General features: G+C 39.0%; 1 protein-coding gene across 1 annotated transcript; it reads right to left on the bottom strand.

Annotated features, from left to right (window-relative positions):
• Positions 1-6,799: 6,799 nt before the first annotated feature.
• On the bottom strand, positions 6,800-8,613 carry LOC129243515 (uncharacterized). The gene has a single exon (XM_054880584.1). It carries the CDS (start codon positions 7,492-7,494, stop codon positions 6,889-6,891), a length of 606 nt encoding a protein of 201 aa, XP_054736559.1. The 5' UTR covers positions 7,495-8,613; the 3' UTR covers positions 6,800-6,888.
• Positions 8,614-27,561: the final 18,948 nt, after the last annotated feature.

The raw sequence follows: 27,561 nt of genomic DNA, 5'->3' as shown, positions 1-27,561 counted from the left end.
CGGGTAATTTTGTGTCCAAAAAGCGTACGCGATTGTCAGACGAAGCCATTGACAGTCTGTGTTTTTTAAAACACCATTTTGGGAAATAATGTTTACAATCACTTTTTTCCCCTATTTTAATAAGTATAATCATGAATTATTTTTGTTTTGAATTTTTTTGTAATTATTTTTGTTTCACTTTTTTGTTTGCAATAATTGAAATAGTAATATTTTCAAATATTTTTTTATGTAATTTATACTTTAATAAAAATAAATAAAAATAATATTTTATGAAATTCATTGCTCTTACACTGGTTTTAGATTTTTTTTTAAATTTTTTGGAATTTTTCCGGAATTTTCGAGAATTCTCGAGAAATCTCAAAAATTATTTTCGGGAAATCCCGCATCTCGAGAATTGAAATTTTCGTTATTTCGGGAAATCCCGATTCTCGAGATTGAGATTTTCTCGGGAAATACCCAACTCTATGTGTACGTTGTGCGCTACCACAAACTCCGTCAGAATTGGAAGTAACCTCTCCGAGCTGTTCGATACGAGGAGTGAGATTTCAGACAAGGGGATTTTCTATCTTGACTTTTTCTACCTGGAAAAAATCTTTCGCCCTGCCGAGCTGAACCGCACTGGTACTATCTTTCATAAGATCGATGTTATCGGCAAAACTAACCGCGCTGTAAGCTCGTCTTACTCCTGTTTAAAGAGAGAGAGGAGCAATGTGAGTCTTGCGGTGAATGAGGGCAAAACAAAGTAGGGCCATTCTCTCGAAAGACCACACTGACACTCTGCAAAACGCCCATTATTCCCGTCCTGCTATATGGTGCGAAAGCATGGACACTGTCAACAGCAGATGAGAAGATTTTGGGAGCCTTCGGAAGATAAATTTTACATAAGATCTTTGGCATCCTCCGCTTTAGTGAGGAGTACTGCGTACGGTGAAACAGGGAGTTGTATGAGCTATATAGAAACATGGATATAGTTAATCGTGAAAAAATACAGTGGTTACGCTGGCTTTGCCATTCCACCCTTATGAAAAACGACGCTCTAGCACGGTATCCCAAAAAGGAAGACGTGGAAGAGGAAGAGCACACCTCTGTTGGAAGGACCAAGTGCTGTAGGACCTGTCTTGTCGCATATTGATCAATATTTACGGTAATCACGCACATTCAAATACAACTTGTAAAGAGTGGTTTCGACTCTTCCAAAGTGGCAACTTCGACTTGAGTGATAAAGATCGCTTAGGGGCACCGAAAAAATTCGAAGATGTTCAACTACAACAATTATCGGATGAAGACGCATGTCGAACCCTTGATGATATGTCTGAAGAGTTCGATGTTGACAGATCAACCAGACAGTAGGTAACTGGGTGCCACATCAATTGAAGGTGAGGGATATCGAGAGACGTTTGGTGACGCGTGAGATGCTTCTTGAACGGCAGAAAAGAAAAGCTCCGTCACTCGCGATGAAAAATTGATATATTATGATATCCCCAAGCGTCGACAATGTTGGAGCCTGCTAGGTGAACCACGTCCATTGACAGCGAAAAAAAATATTCATGCTTCAAAGGTTATGTTGTGCATCTGGTGGGATCAGAAGGGTGTCATCTATTATGAACTCCTGGAACCATCTGAAACCATCACTGCAGATCGTTACCGACTGCAGCCAATGCGCTTGAATCGAGCTCTCAAAGAAAAGCGGCCGGAATGGGACGGTAGATATGACAAACTGATTTTAGTGCATGGCAACGCCACGCCACACGTTGCTAAATCGGTTCAGAAATATTTAGACGGATTGAATAGGGAAATCTTGCCTCACCCGCCGAACTTCCGAGACATTGCATCTTCGAATTACCATCTGTTCCGATCAATGCAGTTAGCCCTTATTGGAGAGCGGTTCACTTCTTACGAGAGCATCGCAAACTCGCTCAATGAATGGATCAGTCAAAAGAACTCAAATTTTTCGTCAGAGGAATCCGTATGCCGCCGGAAAGATGGAGTAAAGTTGTAGCTTCCAATGGCACATACTTCGCATAATATCTTGTATTAAATAAATGATTAAATAATTCGTAACTTTTAGCCAAAGGGCGGAAACTTATTCCCATACCCAATAGAATTTTTTAAAATTTGACAAGGTGACATTCCAAACTAAAAAAAATAGTTTGCTGTTTTTGTTTATACCATTCAGTTGTGACGTACACGTTGTTAGCAATGGATTCCAACAAAGAGAAAATTCGCTACATTTTACAGTTTTTCTTTGATAAAGGCGATAATGCGAAAATGCAACCAGGCCGCTGGTATTGTGAATTGTAGCACTCAGACATTAATTGAGTCCATTGTACTACATTTGGATTCCCTTTTAATTTTCTTTAAATCTACCCGATTTCCGAAGAAATCTGAGTAGATCTTGTGGTGCCAAGGAGCCAAGATGGTCGCTTCTTAACACATCAGTGCGAAGGCGGGGCAGATACACAGGAAGTGGTCCGCCGTCTCATCCTCCTCTTCACAAGCTGGGCAGAGTACACTGTCTGAGATGCCCAACCTTTCCATGTGCTTTGCCCACAGATAGTGGCCCGTCATCAGTCCAACCAGCCGTCTGCACTCCCCTCTGCTTAATGACAGGAGGGTTTGCGACAGTCGATTGGATATGACAGGTAACTCTCAGTCTGCCAAGCTCGCTTATGGGTAGTAGTTACCCATTTGCTAACCGTGGCCGTGATGGCCGCAGAGGGGAGTGGCAAAGCGGGCTCTGGGCCAAAGAAGTTGGCTTCATAGCCCATCTTAGCTAAGGAGTCAGAGGTCTCGTTACCCGCGATATCCACGTGTCCCGGGACCCATGTTAGCATCAGGCTATTATGTCTGCCGACATCACTACCCCTGATGTGGTTTGAGGGCTGTCTAAGGCCATAAGCGCTGCTTGGCTGTCGCTGCAGACACATATAGATCTGCCTCTCCATCGTTTTTCCACAACAAAGTTCATCGCTTCTTGAACTGCATACACCTCCGCTTGAAACACAGATGCATGCATTCCAAGAGCAAAGTGCAGTTTTGTCCCGCTGGATTCCACGTAGACCCCAGAGCCGGAGCCATGCTCGGTCCTGGAGCCATCCGTAAAAATGCGAAAACAATGTTTGCCGGGCCCATTTTCTGAGTCTCCCCACAACTGAGCCTCTGGTAGCACTACACTGTATCTCTTTTCAAGTACGACTCTTGATGGCATTGAGTCAAGGGGCATGGAGAGAATCGTTGGATCGATGTCCACGCCTTCTCTGTGTTCCAATGCCGGACAAGGGCCGTACCAGTTCCCACTGTGTTTCAGTCTGCAGATGGCCTTCAAGGCCTCTCCTCGGATGAAAGCATCAAGTGGTGGTAAACCAATCAGAGCATCTAGTGCCGGGCCTGAAGTAGTCGGAAAAGCTCCGGTGCAACAGATGGCCACAGTGCGTTGTAGTCTCGATAAGGTCCTCCTGACTCCCACTAGGGATAGTCTACTCATCCAGACTACTGATACATAGGTGATAATGGGTCTTATCATAGCCGTGTAGATCCATAGGACCTTGCTAGGAGAGAGACCCCACGTTTTCCCAAAGACACCTTTGCACTGCCAGAAAGCTGTCAGCGCTTTGGATGCCTTTGTCTCAACGTGTGATTTCCATAGGAGCTTACTATCGAGGATTACTCCTAGATATGTAACAGCTTCTTCTGCTTCTTCTTCTTCTTAGCTTCACAATCCGTTTTGGTCCATAGCTTTATCAACAATTTTTCTCCACTTTATTCTATCCATGGCTCCATCTCTCTCATCTCTCCAGTTGTGTACGTTCATTTGCTTACGATCTGATTCGACATCATTTGACCATCTCTTTCGTGGGCGCCCTCCTTTTCTTACTCCAATCAATCTTAAACAGCTAATTACGTGCAATTTTGGTTTCGTCGATTCCGTTCAGATGTTCGAGAAAATCTCGATAAAATCACAGAAATAAACGAACTTGAGCGGCATTTCCGTAGTCGTAGCATCGCCCAGGAGCTAAAGATCGATAATAAAATAGTTTAAACCCTTTGGGACGAGTGTTGTCATATAGCCGCCCAAATTAGTTCGTACCTTCAAGTCATGCGACGTCTGTCATTCTGAGCGATAAGATACTCATACTTACTATACGTATGTATGAGCCACGTTTGCATTCAAAGACATTAGCGGCCATTAGCGAGGAAGTCTTATCTTCCTTACTACAATATGTTAATTTACGATATGAGGCTACGGTAGAGTCAGAACGAATTTCAGTTCTTCGATTCAGTCGCTCAGTGTCACTGCCAGAGCAACCAGCAGGCTTTTTATATATTTTATGTTTTATCCTACGCACGATGGCTAAACGATCTAGAGATGATACGTTAGTTGATGACAGTTTGAATTTGAAGAGGTCAAGCCAAGGAGCACCAGGAGATTTGGTGGCTCCTAAAACACTCAGGCTAAAAAGCCCATTGTATTTAAAGCTCTGGAAAGGGGGTAGATAGTCAAGGGGGGAGGGAGAAAAGTATCAGAGAAAGAGATAGGAAAGAGTAGAGACAGAGATAGAGATAGTTAGTCCTGTGAGAATTTTCCAGATTCTTTGGCAAATCTGTAAATATCCTCCAGTTTTAGAGAACGAATATTACTCATTCCCATGACATCGGAACCCCATACTCGTAGTCGCGCTCTAGCAAAGGCAGGACACTCACAGAGAAAGTGCTCAGTGCTATCCGCCTCCTCCAAGCACGACAGGCATACCGGGTCCTCGATGATTCCAATGGTGGTCATATGCTGACCCCATGGGTTGTGTCCTGTAATGATGCCGACCATCAACCGAATGTCTTTCCTTCTAAGTTTTAGTAGAAAGTTTGACAGTTTTCTGTTCGGACTTGTCACAAAACACTTTGCAGTTCTTCAGCGTTCTAGACCGGACCATCGCTCTTTATGTAGATTGCCTACATAATCGTTGATCCAATTCTTGATTCCTGCGGGACTGATTCCGATTATTGGCTCTGGCCCCTGTGGGGGCACCGCTGATCCACGGTTGGCCAATTCGTCGGCAATTTCATTTCCTTGAACACCGGAGTGTCCCGGAACCCATATAAGTACAAGCCTGTTTTGTCTTGCGACAGAATTAAGCTTCTTCTTACATTCTTGAACAATCTTTGAGGTTTGCCTCGCGTTCTCCAGGGCCTTCAATGCAGCCTGACTGTCACTGAAGACTCCAATCTGTTTCGCGCTCCATCTCCTCTCGATTATCCATTCGGCTACTTTTAGGATGGCAAAAACTTCTGTTTGGAAAACAGTTGCCATTAGGCGCATTAAACGTTTCCGATTTGGAAATGGTGTATGAACCATCAGGTTTTCGAATGGAATCCAGCCTTACTGAGCGGTCTAAATGAATGACCTTACAAAGTCTCGCTGTTTCCCTCATTTCTTCGACGTTACTGCAGAAATTTCTATAGGATTCAAGTTTGGCTTGCCGTACTTTTTTCTTATATTCTCTTTGTGTAAGTCGATGATTGGCCCAGTCCTCTTTTGTTTTGGTCTTCAAGGCCTTATTAAGAAGTTTCCTGGACCGTACACGTAGCTTCGACAGTTCAAGGTTCCACCAAAGAACCGCTTTCCCCTGTCTGCTTTGCCTGAGTGGACACAGTTCCTCAAAGCAATTGATTAAAGTACCTTCTAATTTCTTAGTAGCATCTTCAATCATTTCTGCTGATTTGAGTTTTTTCAGGTTTGGTAATCGCTCTGTTACAAGCTCACCATACCTGTCCCAGTCCACATTTCGAGGATTCCTACCGGAAGGTATTGATATTGTGTCAATTCCCAGTCGGAATTCAATAAGATGATGATGACAGTACTTTGAATCTGATAAGACGGAAGATGACGGCATTACTACTTCGTCAAGTGGAAGTGAAATCCGTGCAATAAGGAATGCACTCAGGCAATTCAACATTAGCAGTGATAGCAGTTTGCTCATAATTAATTTTTGATTTTATGAACATTTTTTCTTGTATTAAATAAAGACTTAGTTTTTATAACGTTCCACGTATTTATTTTCTTTACTGCGGCTCCGCCCCCAAAGGATGAAACCATTTGCGCAAGAATTTTAGGCAATTTTTTTTCAGTTACATAAAATAATTTTATTATAAAAATTTACAAACATTTAAGTAATTTCTTAGCTACTATTTCAAATAAACGTTTAATTTTACACTACAAATACATTCACGAAAATCGGACAAGCGAAAGTTACTAGAAATTTTGAATAATTTTATATTACAAATAACTCACATAGGCTAATCTTACAGAGCTTTTAAGCAGCTTTTAAAAGTTCAACATTTATAATCCAGCAGCGTTAGAAGGCTTGAAGTCAAACAAGCGAAAAAAAATCAACAGCAAATCAAGGGGAAAATGAAAATAAAATGTGGGTGGTAGCGGTGTCCAAAAAAAAGCTTCTTTCAGCTCAAGAATAATACTACGCTTGAATTTTTAAAACTCTCTTAGCTTTGAAACGTTTGCCAGCCGTTGTCTGATGTCACTTTTGAGTTTAAATTATGATTTAGTTATTTCAATTGGACCTGGACACAAAAACTTTATTTGTGTATGAAGTATTTTTTCTTCAATTGCGCGACTAAAGACTGCAGTGGCATATTCAGGCTGTAGGAAGTACAAAAATAACGAGGAACAAAGATCTACTTTAGACTGATAGGTCAAACTAGAATATGAGCCCACAAAAGCTGCATGCATAAATACGGCTGTGCATTTTTTAAGCAGGATTTCTATGCATTGCTACAATGATCCGGCGTTAAATAATGAATTAAACCTCTCCAGCATTCTCCTCCCACTTCGTCTCAACCACTTCCAGTTCTTTTAGGCGCACACTTAAGTGGCATTCAAATTTTCACAAGTATGTCATTATTTCGCTCCAACTGCTCGAATTCGCCGCGCAATTTCTCCATTTCGGCCTGATTTTTATCGCAGAGTTGCATCAGCTGCGTATTTATGGCGATAATGCGTTCGCGTAACACCGGCAAAGTGTATTGGCTCAATCGTTCCGGTTGTTGAACATCCACGCGTATGGCGCTTACCAAATCTCGTAATTCCTCTACCTCACGATACGAATTCTCACTATACACCTTCAAATCTTCATCTAATTGCACTTTTAAGCACTCAATTTCATTAACCAACTGCACCGCTTCACCTCCCAGCGGCGGCAGTGGAAATGCAGCGGCGCTACCATTGCTAGCCGTTGGATCCTCGTAGTTGGCTGGATTCAATTTAACTTGACTGCATTCGAGGTACTTTTGTTGCGACTTGAGGCGTGTCAATTCGCAAAGAAGTGTTGTGCAAGATTTCTTTTTAACTAGTCCAAGTGGGTTAGTTCTGGTCACCCTTGCGGCAGCAACTCCCTGCGTAGTCACTGCTAGCCTGGTTGTGGTTGTATCTATTGCTGCCGACGCCTTTGATGTCGGCTTCTGTTGGTCTGCGTCCACTTTCATTTTACTCGTCGTTCGTCGCTCAGATAGACTGTCTGCCAGTCTATGGGGCTGCTGTGTCGCGGTTTGTGTGTCTGCTTGGTTAGTCGATTATAACTCTTTTTGGGAAATCTATGGGTTGGCTTCTTGGCGGCTTAAGCGTTCGAGCTCAAGGCGCTGCTCTGAAACTAGGTTGCTTAGCTGGAGCTGGATATCGCGTGCAACGGCATGTGCACCACACCGCACACCTTTTTCAATTGTCTAACACACTTCGTATTCACTTTGAGGACTTGTCACGTAGCCTTACGTGCATAGACCCGCACACACACGCACACACGTTCTAATTGACTGGCTGCCTGTCGCTACTGGTGTTGTTTGTTATTTACACCATGTAATCAAACGTGATCCAGTTGCCACCATCAACCGCAATCAACTCTTCTTCCTTTATTTGGCTCAAACTAACGCCAGCACCTCCACCTACCACTTGAGTCCAGGCAATACCCGGCTGTGTAGCCGCTAGTCGCCCTGTCCTAGAAAATCAGCGGTCGTGCAGTATCCGCTGGGCGTGTGCCGCTTGTTTGTGCTGCGGGAATGAGTTGCTGGTAGTTTAATCGATACGAACGCGGCTCTGGTAACGCCGCTATTGTTTGCCACCTTTTGTTATCGTGATTTCGTGATTTTTTTTTGGTGCCTATTTGCTTTTTCCAGTATTCGTGCTAGTTTAATTTTTTTGTTCTTGCTTTAGTTTTTCCCCTTTCCCAGTTTATTGTTCGTGGAGTTGCTTGGTCGCCAAGCAATTTCACCTGCTTGTGAACGATGAGTCGTTGTTGTTGTTGTTATTGCAATGTTGCTTCACCACTATCTGCTTCTGTCTGCTGCCTGCTGCCACCACACGATCTGTGTTTTCATTAAATTAATTTTTTTTTCGCTGCTCCTTTGCTCTGATTTGTCTTTTGCCAGTATGCTCGGCTCACTAGCTCGCTCACTCTTTCGCAAAATGTTAGAAAACTAACGTCAGACTGGCATGACTTGGCCTGGCCTGATTGCTCCCGAACACTTTAGCACTACAGTTTATAATATTTTTTTCTTTCGCTTCGGTTTAGCAATTTATTGTTTTTCTTTTTTCTATTCGGTTCAATTGAAATTTGTGTCAAAGGTGACTAAACTTTGTTTGGCCCGGATAGTGTACCGGCAATTGTTACAGCATAGCTTTGTTTAATCGTTATCGATAAATGGCAACTTTGGTAAGCTAAGGAAGAGTGGAGCATAGTTGTGGAGAGAAAAGCGAAGAGTTAAAATGAGTTGGGTGTATTACATTACCACTTAAGCGCTCGCTTTTATTTCTTGAGACTCATAAATTATTTAAGGGGGGGGGGGGGGGGGGGTAGGGTCACAAAATTGAAATTTTTTTTCTTCACTCATCTTATAGTAAATCATTTCAAGAATGTTGTGTCAAAATTTTAAGTAGATCGGAGCAGAACTCTCAAAGTTATAGCCTTTGTAGGCACTCTACCTCGAATGCGGAGCATCGATAATTTTTCAGAGTCATTTTTTCAAACGCGTTTTTCCCGAAACGACTTCTTAAAAGTCGGTGCCAATCACAACTCCGAAACTATTCAACCGATTCTTTTCAAATTTGGCACACGTTTTCTAAATCAACGGTTGGTTGTTGAGGTGGCACAAAGTATTAAGGGGTTACATGGGTTTCGTCGGCCTATTTTGAATATTTTTTTTCTATGTAAAAAATTATTTATTTAATTCAAACTTTTTTCTGTCTTATAGATACATATTTAAAGAATAATTTCTGAAAGCTTCAAAAAAAAAAAAATTAAAACTCCTCCGGTGACGCCTCGAAAAAAAGGTGCGTCCGCGTTGTCAGCATAACTCCTGGCAGGATCATCAAAACTGAAAAAACTAAAATAAGTGTTTTAGTTAAGACCATAAACTCGTGGTTGAACAAAGGAAAGAAAAAAAGTAAAAAAATTGGAATTTTGGCAGACATTTTTCCAAAAAAATGGAAATTTCGGTCAAATTTGCTTGACATTTTGTTTTTTTTTTTAAATAGTTGTAATTGAAAAAAACAAAAATCCTTCGTTCAAGCACGAGTAAATTGTATCTCGAATACCTGTGTAAAATATCATCAAGATCGGTTGAGTAGTTTTCGAGAACATTTGACAATCGACTTTGAAAACACGGTTCTGAGAAAAACGCGTTTAAAGTTTTGAGTAACAATAAAAGTGACTTGAAGTGCAAACCTTCCAAAGGCTGTATCTCCGAAACTATAATATTATTCAGATAGACTTGAAAATTTAGGATAATATTCTTGAGATGTTATAGAAATTAATAAGCCAAAAAACAAAAAATCGATTTTTTGAACCCACGAAACCCATTTAACCCCTTAAAAGCCGAAAAGTGTATGACTTGCGCTTCGGCTCATCCACTAAAACCCATCCCAGCTCCGGTTTCTTCGCATCGTGGACTGTGGATACCGTTAAGTATCACTTCACGGGAGTGCGAGCGACCTATATTCTGCCATAAAAGTACCAGGAATTGTTCCATAAAAGGCAAAATAATTGTATAATAATCAAAATTTATTTTGTCGCCTTCAAAATAGGCTCTATTCGAAGCAATACACCTATGCCAACGATTAGTCCAGTCACCAAAGCACCTTTTAAATGCGTTTGAAGAGATATTCTTCAGCTCCGTCAGCGAATTCTCCTTAATGGCCTCTATCGACTCAAAGCGGCGTCCGCGCGGTGGCAATTTAAGCTTTGGGAAAAGGAAAAAGTCACAGGGGGCTAAATCCGGTGAATACGGTGGTTGTTCGATGATATTTTTCGAGTTTTTGGTCACAAAAGTGTTCACAATATGAGCCTTGTGAGACGGTGCGTTTTCATGGTGCAAGATCCATGAGTTTTCTTTGCACAAAATAGGCCGTTTCCTACGCACATTCTCTCTCAAAGGTCGCATAACTTCCAAATAATATTCTTTATTTACCGTATAACCATTTGGAATGAATTCCAAGTGCACACCACCGTGATAATTAAAGAAAACGAGTGGCAGGCTTTCACTTTTGACCGACTTTGGCGCGGTTCCGGCTCATGTGGATTGCGCCATTCAGCCGCCTGTTGACTATTTTGCATGTCAAACTCATATACCCACGTCTCATCAGTTGTTATAATGCACTGAATTAACGTTGGATCCGAATTCACTTGCTCAAGCTTGTCTTAAGCCACCTTCTTCCGATGAGTTTTTTGAAAGAAATCCAACTCTCTGAGTCAAGCAGCCACGCGTCTCAAGCCCAATTTATGGTGCAAAATGTTGCGAATTGATTCGTGAGACACGCTAAGGTCACGAGCTACCTTCCTCATACTTGAATGATGGATTTCCAGCACCATTTCCTTGACTTTGTCGCCGTTTTCATCCGTTGAAGATGTTGATGAGCGACCAGGTCGTGACAAATCTTCCACGACTTCTCGGTCTTCTACCACTCGTAGGCCCATAGACCCGCGTTTTTGATTAAGGACACTCGCCATAGGCTTTCTGCAACATTTTCAACGATTCGGCACACGAAATCCCGTTCAAAACACAAAATTTAAGACAAATTCTTTATTCGATATTTTTATGCGTAGTGAAAATCGCAGAGCACACCTGCGATTGCCTCATATAATTAAATGCCAAAAACAAGTTAATTGACAGATCTCGCTCAAACTCTGCGATACTATAGAGGACAGTTGTACCAACATTCCAGCAAAAAAAATTAGAAATTCCCGATATTTTTTGACAGAATGTAATATCAAGAAAGTTTTCTTGAGTCATCCCTTTGGAGCAAACAGTTTGGTGCGGACATTAAATTTGACGCCCAACGCATGAATTTTGAGAATAAATTTCTAAAGCTATGGTCTAAAAACCTTCCCAACGATTCTAACGTCTAAGTGCCGTCATTTGTGGTCCGGTTCGCGCTTCGCTTCCTTGCATTAAGACACACCCAAGCCAATTTTGCTGCTGTTTCTTGTGTGTCAGAAACGGGAATTCGCAAATAACCTTTTCTGTGTATCTTCATTGTTCCACTCTATATCACGACTCTCAGTGCTACATTTCAGCAAAAAGACATCCATAAGTCTCTGTGAATCTGTTCAGATTGGAAAAGGGGGCAGCCAAATCGTGCACATAACGGATAACTGCTGGGGCGTTTCAAGTATTTAAGATGATCTTCGATGGCTTAATGTCGGCTTGGTCCTAAAGCCAAGTTCACGCACTGCTTAAGGGGGGATTCTACTGTAAAAAAAAATTTTTTAAATTTATTTTCATTTCAAAATGGCAGCTGTACAGCCGCTCCCCCGAAACGCCTTTTGAAATCTGCCCACACTGTCGCGCATTTAAAAAAAATCTGAAATGAAAAAAACCAAATTTTTTTTATTATATATCATTATTTTTAGTTGTTAAGCCTATTACTTGCAAAAAAAAATTTTTTTTGTAAAATTTTTGAAGTTTTTTAAAAAATCGACATTTTTTTGTTGTCATTTTGTTATTAAAAAAGGGGTTATAAATAATAAATTTTTTCCCACCATAGCTTTAAAAACTAGTAAATATTGTTAAAAATATACTATCAAAGTTTGAGCTTGATATGTTAATTTTTCACGGAGCTGTGATGTGGGCAATTTTGAAAACGTGGTTTCGAGAAAAACACGCTTAAACAATTTTTCATACTTACAGCTTAATCAGCTATTCCTGCCCAATATAACATTTCGTCTGCTCTTAATATTTCATTATCCTCTTCAAGAAGAGCCTCTGTACGAGCTTTTCGGGCTTCGTGGGTGGATTCAGAGCGACGTTTAACCTTTTTCTTCTCACGACGATTGTGGAGTAGGGAACGTCTTATCTCTTGATCAAGCGCATATGACCGTAAACCGCTCGAGCGCTCAGTTTATACCTGCTTTGCTAAAACTTTTATAACTTGAAAACTATTCAAGATTTCTTTTTAAGATTTTCATGGAACATTCTGCAGTTGTTTCTGAGTATGTTTCAACAAAAAGTAAAAAATCGATTTTTTTTTTAAGTTTTACAGTAGAGGCCCCCCTTAATTTACTCTTCTCCTTCTGCTTGATGGCCCACAGCAGTGGTATGCTGTGACTCCTTTGATGATGTTTCTGACATTTTCGATTTTGACCTCCTCTCGAAAAAAAAGCTCTTTCGAAGAGGTACCCACCAAACTAGACAACCAGACGTCAAAATGGGCAGAACCACTAAATTTAACTCAACTTCGCCCAAATCATTTTAAGTTTTCTTAAATCTGCACCAGTGTGGGAATTTTTGCAGAAGTCCTTGTATTTGCCCATACATTTCTTACAAATACAACTACATACACATATACATGGGTATTTTACTTTACGTTAAACTAAAACAGTAAAGAGAACAGGTGATTATTTACCTTTTGTTGAACAAACGATAAACTCTTTCGAGTTACATTGACAACAGCTACACAAATGTACGCTTACATACATACATATATATACATACTATATACATGGATACCCTTTTATTGCCCTAGGACATTTCGTTGACAATGACGAACGCAAAATTAATGACGAAGTCTATTATGTAATACTTTTTGGCTCATTGCTGAAGCGGTAAGGATGTTTTTGCAAAAAGCTTACAAAGAGTTTGACATGCATGTATGCATGTATTTGTAAGCACCTTACGGCTGGCTTACTACTGGCACGACATTTGAGAATGCAGCAAATTCTGTGCTTGATATTGATTCGCGTTCTGGCTGAAATTAAAGTTTTATAAATTACGAGTAAAATATTTCCATATGCCCTTATGTAATCCTATGTATGCCATAAATATATGTACATATGCATGTATGTGTGCATTCAACATTGAACACGAGTGCCGGCAAATGTGCCAATTTGGATGACAAAGATATCAAAAACCCTTCCACTTACTACATAACCTCAAATAAAAGGGTGTAGGGCCACAGGAAGGGCCGCTACGGAGCACAAATACCTATTTATAAAAACATAAATATAACGCACACTACAACCACCTGCATATTTAGCCAATTGTACGCCAAGAATAGGCGACTTTTGTAGCCAGGCGGTCAAGGCGTATTTTTAAATTCACCTTTAAATCGGATACCGTCGAGTTGTAAGCTAAGGACACTTTCTTCTAGTAGCAGTCCGAGTCAATGCGAAATTATAAGGCTAAATCAAAACAGAAAACAAATACGGCTGCCACTTTTTTTTAGCTTGCGTTTACGTTATGCACTGCAGCGTGGATATTTGCATAATTTTCCAATGCAACGGCAATGATGTCAGGGCGTGGATTGGCACGACGACATTAACAGCGTAACAAACTGAACTGACAAATCGACCGGCTAAAGAAGCGAACAGACGAAGAGTACTAAGTATGCACTTACATAACATACATACATAACAATCTATGCATGTATGTGTGCATGAACTTTTATTGTATGACGTCTAAGTTGCAACATTCGCTTTAAGCATGGGTAGGTAGGTGAAATGGTTGAAGTACCAAGTACCCAAATAGCGATGAAGCGCCGTTTGGATACCATTATGAAACCTCCAACAGGCAGATATCTACAGCCAGCCAGAGCTGTGCTGTTGATGTAATGCAGAAGATTGATGGGACTTAGGTTGGCCCACTGCCGCAAGGAATGTCGCACTGTCGAAAAATGGAGCACCCAGTGACCTTAACGCACTAGCGTTACAGAGAAAGGAGCACCCAGAGACGTTAGTCGTCTAGCTGCCAAACCCGGACATTTACAGAGAAAATGCTCAATAATCTCCTCCTCTGAATGGTTCCCACAGCTTATGCAATGGGGGTTAAATGGCAAGCCTATCTTGTTCGCATGTGTACCGATCGTGCAATAACCGGTACGCACACAGCTACGAGCTTGGAAATTAAGTGGCGTGGAGTGTCCAGGACTTTCTGAGTCCTCCGTTTATTGTATTGGGGCCAAAGGGTTTTGCGAGATATAGAAATGGAGCTGCATCTCTTCTGCGCTTTCCTACGTGATACGTTGTGCAATTCCCCTTTAACAACAAGCAGGGCGATGCCGATGCACACTGGGCCAGAAGACCCGAGTGAGTGGCCAAAACTCTTTTTTCTTAGGAAAAGGCCATAAAACCGATTAAAACCACGTTTATTATAGTTTTTTAACTCTATGAATGCGAATCTGAAGTCAAAATTAAAAAATTCAAAGTGGCGGATCCAAAATGGCGGACATGAATTTTAAAAAATCCGACATTTCTCATTTCAAACTCAGAATCTAGGGGTTTAGAACAAAGAAAATACGTCTAGAATTAGCTGTACTCATACACCCAGGATACACCGCGAGGAGGATTCTAGTACGATTTAGTATCCCAATTTTTTTTTTGTAATTTTTGTAATTTTTAATTTTTTTTTTTGTAATTTTTGTAATTTTTAATTTTTTTTTGTAATTTTTGTAATTTTTAATTTTTTTTGTTGTAATTTTTGTAATTTTTAATTTTCTTTAATTTGACTTAATTTTTGAATCTGCATTTAAGCTCAATTTATTCAGAATCAGAAGTTTCTTCTTCTGATAGTTCAAGTTCATCTAGAAGTTTGTGAACGTCATTAGACGCAATCATTTCATGATCGCGTTCGGCCTCTGTTTCATCTTCCGATTCATATTCGTCTTCATTTGCACTGGCACTGCTATGATCATTTTCCATATTTTGAGTATCTAACAAAAGTAACTGTTTAACTTCTGCTGAAAGTGGTAAACGCCTTCTGTTATTAGCTCTAGACAACCTGTTCATACTAGACAGTAATGGATCAGAAGTATCTAGTAATCGATTAAAGAGATCCTCTAAGTTTGTTTTCCTATCACATTGTCTACTGTGCCTGAGTCTGAAGTTTCTGTAATCTTTGTTTCTCGATTCAGATGCCTCTTCTCCATATACACCAACTGGTAAAGTACAATGTCCTATTATTTCTCCAGCATTAATCAAGATTTTATGAAGAGTTGCTGGCATTGGATACCAAGGATACAAGGTAACATACAAGCTTGCAGTGGTTAAGCAGAATTCTTCAAATTTTTCTGTGTTGATTGGTAGCTGACAAGAAAGGCAAACTAAAATAATTTTCAAATTATTTACGAACTGGCAATCAATCTTTAAGCATTCAGCAAAAATCTCTGCATTTCTGACAATGTTTAACTACATAGTTAGAGCAGAGCATTATTTGGGGTACTACTGCTGCTCTGACGTAGTAAATGCAAACACTGAATTAAGCTCGATTTTCCCTCGGTAGTTTTGGCTCAAACATTAATGGGTCAGAATTATTTGAGATTTCTCTCACACTAATATCGATATTTCAGACATGTTTATGAAAAGGCGCAAAAAGGCGCATATATACCTTATTTAATACTTCTTTACGAACAATTTGGCATAAAATTTAACTCATTTGATAGGGGAACTTCGGGGAACTTTGTTTTCAAAGTAAGTCATGTATGAATAAAAAACAGATTTTGTTGATTAAATGTTAAAAAAAAAAACTTATTCAACATAAATACACATGGTTTCAATTATAAATTATTTTTTGATATCCATAAAGAAAAGTTATAGACGATAATAACATCTTGAGTAGTATTTTTCACAACAACTTATTGATAAACATTGTTTGAAAGTGTTAAAAATCGAACTAAAACTTTGACTTTGAACTGTTACATAAAAAAAAACTAATTGATAAAAACTAATGAAACTTCATAATTTGGTGTAAAAAATTACTCAAAATAAGATGATGTTATAAATTTCCAGTTTAAATTAAGTCGAAAATTTTTATTTTTGGCCACTCACTCGGGTTTTCTGGCCCAGTGTGCGATGGCGGGTAAACGATCTCTGAGACCAATTCAATTCCCTTCCTGGAAAGCTCATTAGCAATTTAATTTCCCTTTATGTTCCTATGCTTAGGAATCTATGTAGATCAGAGAAATGTTAACTGTACCCACAAGAGACTTGATTTCCTGCTTACAGGAGTGTACTAGTTTCGTTCTGCACAATGGCGTCGTCAGAGAAAAAGTGTTAATATCTCCCTCGCTCTCACGTTCCCTAAACATTTTGCATGCCTGCAGTATTGCAAAGACTTCTGCTTGAAAAACACTTACAGTATTGGGCAGTTAAAAGGAGATAGATAAATTGGCTGATTTAGAGAAAACCCGTGCTCCGACTCCCGATTCCATCTTGGAACCGTCAGTGAAGACAGAGGTGCAAGCTTCGGTGCAGATTTCCCCCTCGATCCAATCCTGCATATTTGGAAAGATTTCCCTAGCACGACCCTCAAACTCTAGTTTGCGGATATAGACATCTGTACGAAGTTGAGAGAAATACGGTGTTAACTGCCCGAAAATGCCACCATGTCCCTTAAGAGATTGCCTCCAGACACCAGCCTCCTTTAAGCTGATTGCACTTTGAGCCGCGGTGGAAATAACGTAAAAATTAATGGGAAGTAAGTGCGAAACAACGTTCAGGGACAAGTTCTACATGCTCCGGTGATGCCAATACATGCAGTCGTTTGCACCCTTCCCAGTTTAGTGTTATTATAGCCCTTCCGAAGAGCTTCCCGCCAAACAAGGCATCCATCCATACGTTAAAATTGGCAAAACCACTGCGTTGTACATCCACATGTACGATATGTACGACCTGAGACTTGAGTCCCCATATATTCGTAAAAAATCATATTTTTATTCAATATTTAATAAACAAAATCTTCCAAATTCATTTCTGGAATTACATAACTTATGGTAATAACGAAATAAGACACAATTTTATGCAAAAATATTATTCGTACATAGCCATATAGAGAATATTTTATTAAAAATGTAATAGAAAAAGAGGTTGTCTGTAAAGTCAGTTTACTGTCGATAGTTTAACGTGACAACGTCTTAAGAAAATATTGATGGAATGGTTGCAATTTTCAAAAAAAAATTTTAATTTTATTTGTTTGATAGATAGTTTGTATGAATATAGAGAAGGAGGTAAATGAAATTGCAATGGAATAGGTCAAGTTACATTTACACACGCGTGAAAAATGACGAAACATTTATCAAATTCATGAAAGATATCTTTAATTTCGATTGTGCATCAGACGTTAATAAGTCAACAACACTATGAGGCACCATCATCGATTTGCCTTTTTCAAGACACTTTACACTCGAAACACTCCCTTTCATTTCCTACTTTTTCTATCATCGTCCTATTCTCAACAGAGAAATGGTTCATTACCATGCACACAGCAAGAAGGCATATGCAAATACAAATATGTGAATTTATATACCTACATATGCGCGTATACATACATATATATGCTCACTCAAGTAGGACAGAGCCAGATGTCGAACGTTGCCGAACGCGGGGGCCGATTGTGCTTTGTTTGCTTTGTTGTTCGTTCCGCGCTCTCGCTTGCAGTTCAAGCACATTAGCTTACATTTGCTTGCGTACGGAATAGATTCGTATATTTGATATGTCCTTATGACTCTTATGCTTCTTTACATATAGATTTGTTCTTTTTGAAAATTGCGCGAAATTGTATATGTATATGCATGTTTATATACATATATTAGTATACAACATATCTTATAAGGTATATGGTAAATATTACCATACATTTTTTCCTTCATATATAATAAAAAAATTAATAATAATAACATTAAAACAACAGGTATTATTAACAAACTTTGTTATATTTTAAATTCTTCAAGTAAATCAAATTAATATTAATCAATAAGGCATATGCAAATACAAATACGTGAATTTATATATGTACATATGCGCATATACATACATATATACGCTCACTTAAATAGGAGAGAGCAAGATGTCGAACGTTGCCTTTCGTTTGCTTTGTCGTTCGTTCCGCGCTTTCGCTTGCAGTTCATTCAAGGTAACGGCAATGAGCAAGGTAACGACAAATGAGCAAGGTAACGACACATTTTTTCGTGCGTGCAGCCGGCTAAATCGAATTATAAGACATTATCACGTCAAAAACGAGTATTTAGTACTTTGTTGGGCCGCCTTTAGCTTTAATAACTGCTTTCAAACGTCGATGCATACTTTTTACCAATACCTTGAGCCCCCAGACATACTCAATTGGGTTCTGATCCGGTGATTGAGGTGGAGTTTTAAACTGCTTACAGTGGTAAATAAGCAATTCTTGCACGAGATAAGATGAGTATTTTCGGTCATTGTCTTGTTGGAACAAGAACCCTCTAGCATTGAGTCCAAGTTTAACGACACTTCCATGCAAATAATTCCTCAAAATATTTAAATGCTGATGTCTGTCCGTTTTATCATCAATAAATCCATTTTTCCTACTCCAGATGCAGCTATGGTACACCCAAATCACTGCATTCCCTCCCCCATGCTTAACGGTAGCAATAGGATTTGTTTCATTTTCGCCAAACTTTTGGAGGCCCATCTGATCCGAAAATATTAAATTTCGACTTGTTATTGAATATGACGTTTTCCCAAAAAGAATCTGCCTCATTTATATACCATTCGGCGAACTCCAATCTCTTTTTGCTGTTAATATCTGAAATTTAGGGCTTGCGGCGTGCCACTCTGCTGTGATAACCAACATTTTGCAGGCAATTACGGACTGTTTGTGAGCTTACTTTTTTATGCAAAGACTCTTGAATATTTCGGCATAGTATCATGGAGGTTATTTTTGTATTTTGCGCGACTGATACTACTTTGTTACGTTCCGCACGTGAAGTCAATTTTTTTCGCCTTCCGGCTTGATGATGATTAGCTTTCAATTTACCAGTATTAACTTAATTAGCAATGACACTTTGCGCCGTAGAATACGATTTGCCAATTTTTTCGCCGATTTCGCGCAGAGACTTGTTTCCAAGTACAATTTAATAACAGTTTTACTCGTTTTTAATGGTAAATCCAGACTTCATTCCATTTTGTCACTTTCAATCGAGATATTACGCGCAACTGAAACTGAATCGGCGAGAAAAACTAAGAAAAACCGATCTTACTATACTTCGTTTTCAGCAATATTAGTAAAAACTCAAACGATTTTTACTGTTACTTTTGCAACAACAATATCATGAACTGAAAGTGTACGAAAAAATGTTTTGCAGTGTTTTGCTACGTCTGCCTGCTTCCCTTGGAACCCTTCAGTGTGAGTTAAAATAACTTGAATTTTGTTTGCGACAACTCACTAGGAATGTAACATTCGTACAGTGACCCAAAAGAAATATGTTTTTACAGCAAACATTTTGCTCAAAGCTAAAATTTGTTACGTACTATGCAGGGTGTACGAATACATTGTGTGATCACTGTACTCATAAGTAAAACCGTGCTAACTCGGGTCTATTATATTTTTGATGGTAAACAGTAATTTACTGTCGATTTTCTGTTGGAGTTAACAAAGGTATACAACATCATTTTTGAGACCGGAAGCATCGATGAGACTTATGAAAAAAACAATAATTTTACCAATTTTTAAAAGGGGAGATGTAAATGCAGCCAGTAACTGTCGGGGAACATCTTTTATGAATTCTGACGCAAAGGTGTTAATGGGATTGATTAACGCAAGACTTGCAAATTGGGTGGAAAAACACAACGTGCTCACATAATTCCATGCCGGCTTTAGCAAAAACTATTCAATTGTTCAAAAGTTTCATGAAAATCAAAAAGTTTACGCATATTCGTTGATTTCAAGGCGGCGTTTGACAGGGTGCCGAGGAGACGGCCGTTGAGTTATAAACTTCGACAGATGGAAATATCTAGCAAAATAACAAACCTGATGGAAAATTTCAACGAGAATACTAGATCTGCGGTTTGGGAAAAGAAATATCCGACTATTTTGAAGCCTGCAATGGTGTGAAACAAGAATGTCTGTTGTCGCCATTATTGTTCACTTTATACCTATACTAGCAAACCCGGCCCCCTTCGCTGGCACACTAAAATAGAATAGATATGGTTTAGAACATAAAATATATGATTTTCATATTATTTATTTCTTTATTCTTTATTCAAGCGCTTTGGCATAAACAATATTTTTTGTTTTTCTATTTGTTTTTGAGTAAATATATTAAAATATAAATTGAAAATCAGAAAAAAAGAAGATTGTTTTTAAATTTCAAATCAACGCATATGAATAAATAATCGTCTTTTTTCCTGATCATCCATGAATTTTTCGTTTCAATTTATATGTTTTATTAAGCATTGGCGCTTTTTAAACCATTATCCATTTATATTTTTCAAAAAAAAAAAAACGAAAAAAATTTTTTTTTCCGCGAACACATAATTTCATTCGGATTTCACATTAAATTCTCAAATTTCGTAAGAAATTATTCACTGTTCCAAAATCCACACCAAAAAAATTTTACATGTTGCACTTACGTTTTTTCCTTATGGCATCCAAATCAGAAAGAAATATTGACACATTGTAACTCACACTGTCAATTTGACAGTTCAGTTCCGCCCCAAGCGTTAAAAAAGTAAGCGACATTATGGCTGGTTCAAAAGAACGCTGTACCCGTTGCCAGTGCTCCGAATTACAACCAAACTTTACGAAACCCATTTTCAATACCTCCTTAACAATGTGTGTAAGTTTGGTTTAATTCCGGTCAAAGACACGGCGGGTCCACGTTTTGGCATATATTTCGAGACCCTAGTCATCAATAGGTATGAAAATTACCCCGTATTAAAGCACTTATCAACAGCTTTCATTTGATACCCATATTGTACATACACAACCAAAGGTTACCCGGGTCCACGTTTTGACCTATATCTCGAGACCCCAGTCACGGAGCGGCATGAAAAATACTCTGTACTAAAGCATTCACCAACAGCTTCAATTTGATATCCATTTTGTACAAACACATTCTAGGGTCCACGTTTTGGTCTCTATCTCGAGACCCTAGTCACGGAGCGGCATGAAAAATACTCTGGACTAAAGCATTCACCAACAGCTTCCATTTGACACCCATATTGTACATACACATCCGAAGGTTACCCGGGTCCACATTTTGACCTATATCTCGAGCCCTATTTCCAAAATAAAAACTAATCCATGTTACTCGTGGATAATGTAGCTTTCGAATGGTGAAAGAATTTTTAAAATCGGTCCAGTAGTTTTTGAGCCTATTCATTACAACCAAACAAACAAAGTTTTCCTCTTTATAATATTAGTGTAGATGATTTGCACGACTATTTGGAAGGTGGACTATTGGTTAAGGGCATGAATATACGTCTTCTCCTTCATGCCGATGATATTGTTCTCCTGGCGGATAGCCCTAAAGTCATGCAATCCATAATTAATAACCTAGAGAAACACTGCGCTGAATGGAATATGGAAGTAACCCCAAATAAATCGGAGGTGATGGTCTTTAAAAGAGGTGGACGACTTTTCCAGGCAGAAAAAAGGTTGTACCAAAGTGAAGAAATAAAATTGGTGGCAGAATATAAATATCTTGGTGTCATTCTCACACCCAAAATGGCATTCGGCAAGCACTTAGAAGCCAGAAATACTTCAGCAAAAGCTAATTGCACATGGAACGATTTTTTAGCGTAGCCATTCATTTCATTAAAATCAAAATGGAAGCTGTTCCAAGCGGTATGCAGAGCGAAACAAACTTACGCAGCGCAAGCTTGGGGGTATGCCTTATTCGACGAAGTATCAGGTCAGTCCATAAGTTCGTGCGTATTTCACTTTTACACGATTTTTGTATACAAAAAATTATTCGCGGAATATAACGGAACTATTTATATTTTCTTTGTAATATTGTGCAAGTGATTTTAATCGCGGATAGAAGCACGTGTTGTTAAAAAATAAAATGGGATCTTCGAACGCGTATAAGAGGCATATTTTGTATTTTTTTATAAAAATGGAGAAAAGTGCAACAACTGCTACTGCAGAAATAAAGGACTGTAAGGACTGCGCAAAAGTGGTTTTCAAAAATCCGAAGTGGTAACTGCGACGTGGATGATGCCCCGCGCGCTGATCGTCCTGAAGTCTTTAAATCCGACGCCTTGCTCGAACTCGTGGAAGCTGAGCCAAATTTGACAGTCGATATGATAGCTCAGAGGTTGAATTCATCGTCTGGAACAGTTCACAGGCACCTGGTTCAGTTGGAAAAGGTTTCAAAGCTGGGAAAATGGGTTCCGCATAGACTTTCCGTCGCCAACCTTCAGCAGAGAGTGAATGTGTGTTCTCAGCTGCTGCAAGGGCTTGAAAATGAAAATTTCTTGAACCGTATCGTTACTGGTGATGAAAAATGGATCCTTTACAATAATCCTGTTCGCAAACGCCAATGGTTAGATAAAGATGAAACACCAGAACCGACCCCTAGAACCTAGAGATGGCCTTCACCCCAAGAAGATTCTCCTGTCTATTTGGTGGGATATGACCGGTATTCTTTATTATGAACTTCTGGTACCAAACCAGACGATACCTGCTGATTATTATTCCCATCAGCTATCAAACCTGAATGAGGCAATTAACAAAAATCGATCGTCTTTAGTGAATAGACGCAAAGTTTTGTTTCACCACGACAACGCAAGACCTCATACCGCAAGGCAAACATTAGGCAAGCTGAACGGGCTCGGATGGGAGCTAATGCCGCATCCACCATCACCTTTTCCGTGGGCTTCAATCCCATATGAGTAACAGGAACTACTCCTCAAAAGAAGCTATAAAAAGGGATATCGAAGCAAATTTTCGCTCCAAGGACAAAAAATTTTTTTAGCAGGGAATTACAATAAAAATTTGCCTAAACGTTGGGAAAACATTTTAAATAATGAAGGAAAATATATTATTGATTAATAAATACTTTAAACATCTTTTTTATTATTTTTAAAATCACCTTTAAAAAACGCACGAACTTATGAACTGACCTGATACTTAATGGCCACAATTGGAAAAGACTAACTGGCTTTATATACTCAACGCTATAGAGAATTGCTTATTGCAGAGTTTAATTTTTGATTAATTTTTGAGCTGTGACAGACAATATTTTTATTGCTTCAAATTTATTATTTCTTTCTTTATGTATTTAATTACTACTACTACTACTGTCGATTACCTTTACGAAGAGTTTGGAACAGTTACTTAGTTTCGAAATAGGTCTGTAATTTCTAGCATCTTTCTTATTTCCAGACTTATAGATCGGAGTGATAGTCGCAAGCTTTCAGCTGCTAATTTATTTCTTTCTTTTTTTATGTAGGTAGATATTTTTCTCAGTTTTTTTTTTCTAGTTCATAAAACGGTAGTTGTAAACAAAATTCTGACTCGCTAATTACAGCTGCTGCACTCAGTTCATTGTTATGTCTGAGAGCCCAGCTGAAGTGACATTGAACGAGCGACGCACGACATTTTTTGTTTAGCTATTCTTTATTTCACCACCTTTGGAGCCTATTGCCTTCGGTGCAGCCTAGTTGTTGTCTGTGAAATTAGTGACAGTGAACTATAGACTTCCTCTAGCATGCGCTCGAACCATTTGCCAAAACAATTTTTTGCGACAATAATTTGGCCACAATTTAAAAATTTTAAAATTGCTGTCAAAAATCCTCCCTTTCACACTTTCACCTTCATTGCCATTTGTGCTTGTGCCTTTTTATTTTTTTGTGTTTTTTTTTTGCAATGTGTCAATGTTCCATACAATGGGCGACACTTAAATGATGGTGTATTCGTGTACTCGTTAATATTAATATTTATCAGTTTCAGCTGCTAGTTGAGTTATTACTGTTTAAAATCATCGAAATCCTTGAAAATAATGAATAATAATAAACACACATGCATATAGTACCTTATATGCTTACATACATAACATACAGACATACATACATACACATACTAACTAAATAAGAAAAACAACCACATTAACAAAAAACAAAAAAAAAACAAGTCATGACAAAGCCATGTCACACTTGTCTTAAGGAGATATCCATACTCACCTATTCATCAGTCCATTGTCTGTTCGCTCACCCTACACGCCCACCTCGCTACCATATTCAATACTTTGCCTCTTGCCGCGCTCCTACCCCACACAACGTTCTCGACATTCTTAAGCATATGCAGAAAAACACGGCAAGGCCGTACACACAATAAAACTGTCATTGGTGGCGAAAAGTCGTCCGTTGTGTATTGTTTTCTTTTATGTTTTTAAAATATGTCACACGTTTGTTTGTATGTTTACATACCTACGTACATTTGTACATTTGAATGTGTGTATTATCATACATATAAATGCATACCCTGCAGGAAAATCGAACATAGGTAGTACATACTCTTTTCCATTTATGTGCGTGTGCACCGATGTGGCTGGCAAATTTTACACGGCGAAGTTCTCTGAGTGTAAATTGAGCCCAGCGGCATCTCTTTTTTGTTTTTTTGGTAGTGTGGAACACCTTAGTAGGTTTTGCTTTTGGTAGGGTGGAACACCTTCGCCAGTGGAAATCTGCGTACTTAATCTTGAACTCTATGAATTATTTAAAATTTTGCACCTTCTTACACTACCACCTTCCAGGCAATGTTTCTCCTTACCTCACTGCAAAATTCTCAGCAACTAGTTTTTGAGTGGACCTTATCTGAAAATGGTGATATATTACAAACTGTCCAAGAAATCTTAGAAAGATGGTGTCAACATTTTGACAATCTTCTAAATAATAAGCATCAAGAAGAGCATTAACCTTGGGGGCCTATAGTTACAGCTGAAAACATCATCCCTCCACCAGAATTTGACGAAATTATCGTGGCTCTTAAAAAGCTTCGAAATGGAAAGGCAAGCGGCGAAGACTCTATAGCGGCTGAACTCCTGAAAGAAGGTGGTGAGGAGTTACACAAGTGCCTCCACCATTTAATAATAGGCGTATGGATAAAAGAATCCATACCATCTGATTGGCTAGGACGCATTATCTTCCCAGTACACAAAAAAGGTGATAACCGAGTATGCGATAATTATCGTGGTATCTCACTGCTTAACACGGCCTACAAGCTCTTTACAAATGTTCTCTATGAACGAATCAACGAATACGCCGAAAGAATAATTGAAGACTACCAATGCGGATTTCGTAGAGGCAAGTCTACAATCGACCAATGTTTTGTGCTTAGCCAAATGTTTGAAAAACACTATGAATACTGGCTAGATGTTCACTGCCTGTTCATTGATTTCTAACAAGCCTTCGACAGTGTTAAAAGAGATAGGATCCAGCACATATTGCTTATTCTTGGAATACCTGGCAAACTAATAAGGCTCGTTAGCGCAACGCTCACAAATACACAAGCAAAAATAATCATTCAAGGGAAGCTCACAGAATCGTTCTCCATTGAATCAGGAGCAACGATAAGTCATCACTATCAACAGTCATATTCAATTTGATGCTGCACTTTGTCGTAAGGGAAGTCAACAAAGGTGGTACCTTGATAACTAAAACAACCCAAATATGTGCTTATGCAGATGTCATCGCTATTCTCTCAAGAAATATGAATGACTTAAAAGAAATTTTCTTAAAAATTAACAAAATTGCGAACGAGAGCAAAACAAAATATCTGCTGAAATCGAGGCGGCCTGCCCAGATGCCGAATTTCCATGTGGGAGCCTATACTTTTGAAGCAGTACCGCATTTTAAGTACCTAGGAGTTACGTTCGCATGTAGCGGTGATTCAACTTCCGCCGTCAGAGATCGCATCAATGCCGCCAACAAAGCGTATTACGCCCACCTTAACTTGTTCAAGTCCCGACTTTTGTCTAAAGCTACAAAGTTCACTATGTACAAGACTCTTATTCGCCCAAGCCTAACATATGGTTGTGAGGTATGGACTCTTAAGGTTAATGATTGTGCTCAGATTGCTCGCATGGAAAGAAAAATTTTAAGAAAGATCTTTGGCCCAATAAGAATAGATGATGGTACCTATAGAATCCGATTGAACTCGGAACTGAACGATCTAACTCAGAACGAGAGAACTGTGCGTTTTGTTAAAGCGCAGCGCATAAGATGGCTAGGTCATGTGACGCGTATGTCTGCTGACTGTACCGCGAAGAAAGCCTTGACAGGAAAGCTAATGGGTGTGATATGTGGATGTGGATAAACGCAGTGGAACACGATCTTAAGAAACTGGGAATACGTAACTACGAAGCAACAGCTCAAGATAGACCGCTTTGGAGGAGCATTTTGATGGAAGCTTTGACGCACCCCGCGTTGTAACGCTATGCAAGAAGAAGAATATAGAAGAAGAAGAATGAACTTAACAATGAATATAGTAGGTAAGGTAGGGTGGCTGTCGCAAAGGCACACTTAGACTTTCCGTAGGTCCATTGAATATAGTAAACCAAAAAAAAACTGCTTAGATTCTGCATCATTTTCAGCCTTAGAAACCGTGGCAGATCTAAAAATTAGCAGCCTTAATTAAATTATCTAAACTGTGTATTAAAGACAAAATATAAAGTTCTTTTTAGAACTCTCCATAGAAACACTTGGTACCACTATGGATCATGGATCAATTGCTAGTCTATGTGCAATCTACAGGATTGACCAAGTCCAACCTAACCTAACCTACCAATGAACAGCTGAAGTCGAGAGTTGACTGCTCACAATTTCACTATTAATACTAGTACGATTTTTTCTCATATACACTTCGTTGGAGAATTATAGAAACACCGTTATTTTTCTATAAAAATATGCATAATTTACACTACAACAAAAACCATATAACATAAAGTTTCAAATTAAAAAAAACCTTTACCGCCATGCATGCAAGTTTGGTAACTACAAAATACAGTTGATTTTGTTTCGCTTAGGTGTCACGCACTTCCTGCCATACAAAGGGCACGCCGCCGTAGTTGAATGGGTTGGTGCGCGACTACATCAAGGCGCGCACCACAAATAAGAGGAGGAGCTCGGCCAAAGACCGAACGCGTAGTCTACGCGTCAAAATTTTTTTTTTTTAATTTTTATTTCGATATATAAAGGTTAGTACTTCGGCCTTAAGATCTATTATGCCCTCTATTCTATTCTCAAAATACATCATCCAGTCTCAGTTCCTGCTTTCCATAAACCTAAGATGTTACTGGACTGGGCTTAGCGTATG

This window comes from Anastrepha obliqua, chromosome 4 (assembly GCF_027943255.1).
Source record: "Anastrepha obliqua isolate idAnaObli1 chromosome 4, idAnaObli1_1.0, whole genome shotgun sequence".
In the NCBI taxonomy this organism is placed as follows: Eukaryota; Metazoa; Arthropoda; class Insecta; order Diptera; family Tephritidae; genus Anastrepha; species Anastrepha obliqua.
The sequence above is the reverse complement of the archived record's forward strand: the minus strand, read 5'-3'. Positions and strand labels throughout refer to the sequence as shown.

Excerpts from the sequence above, each read along its gene's own strand:
- LOC129243515 (XM_054880584.1), bottom strand. The coding sequence starts at position 7,494 with ATGAAAGTGGACGCAGACCAACAGAAGCCGACATCAAAGGCGTCGGCA.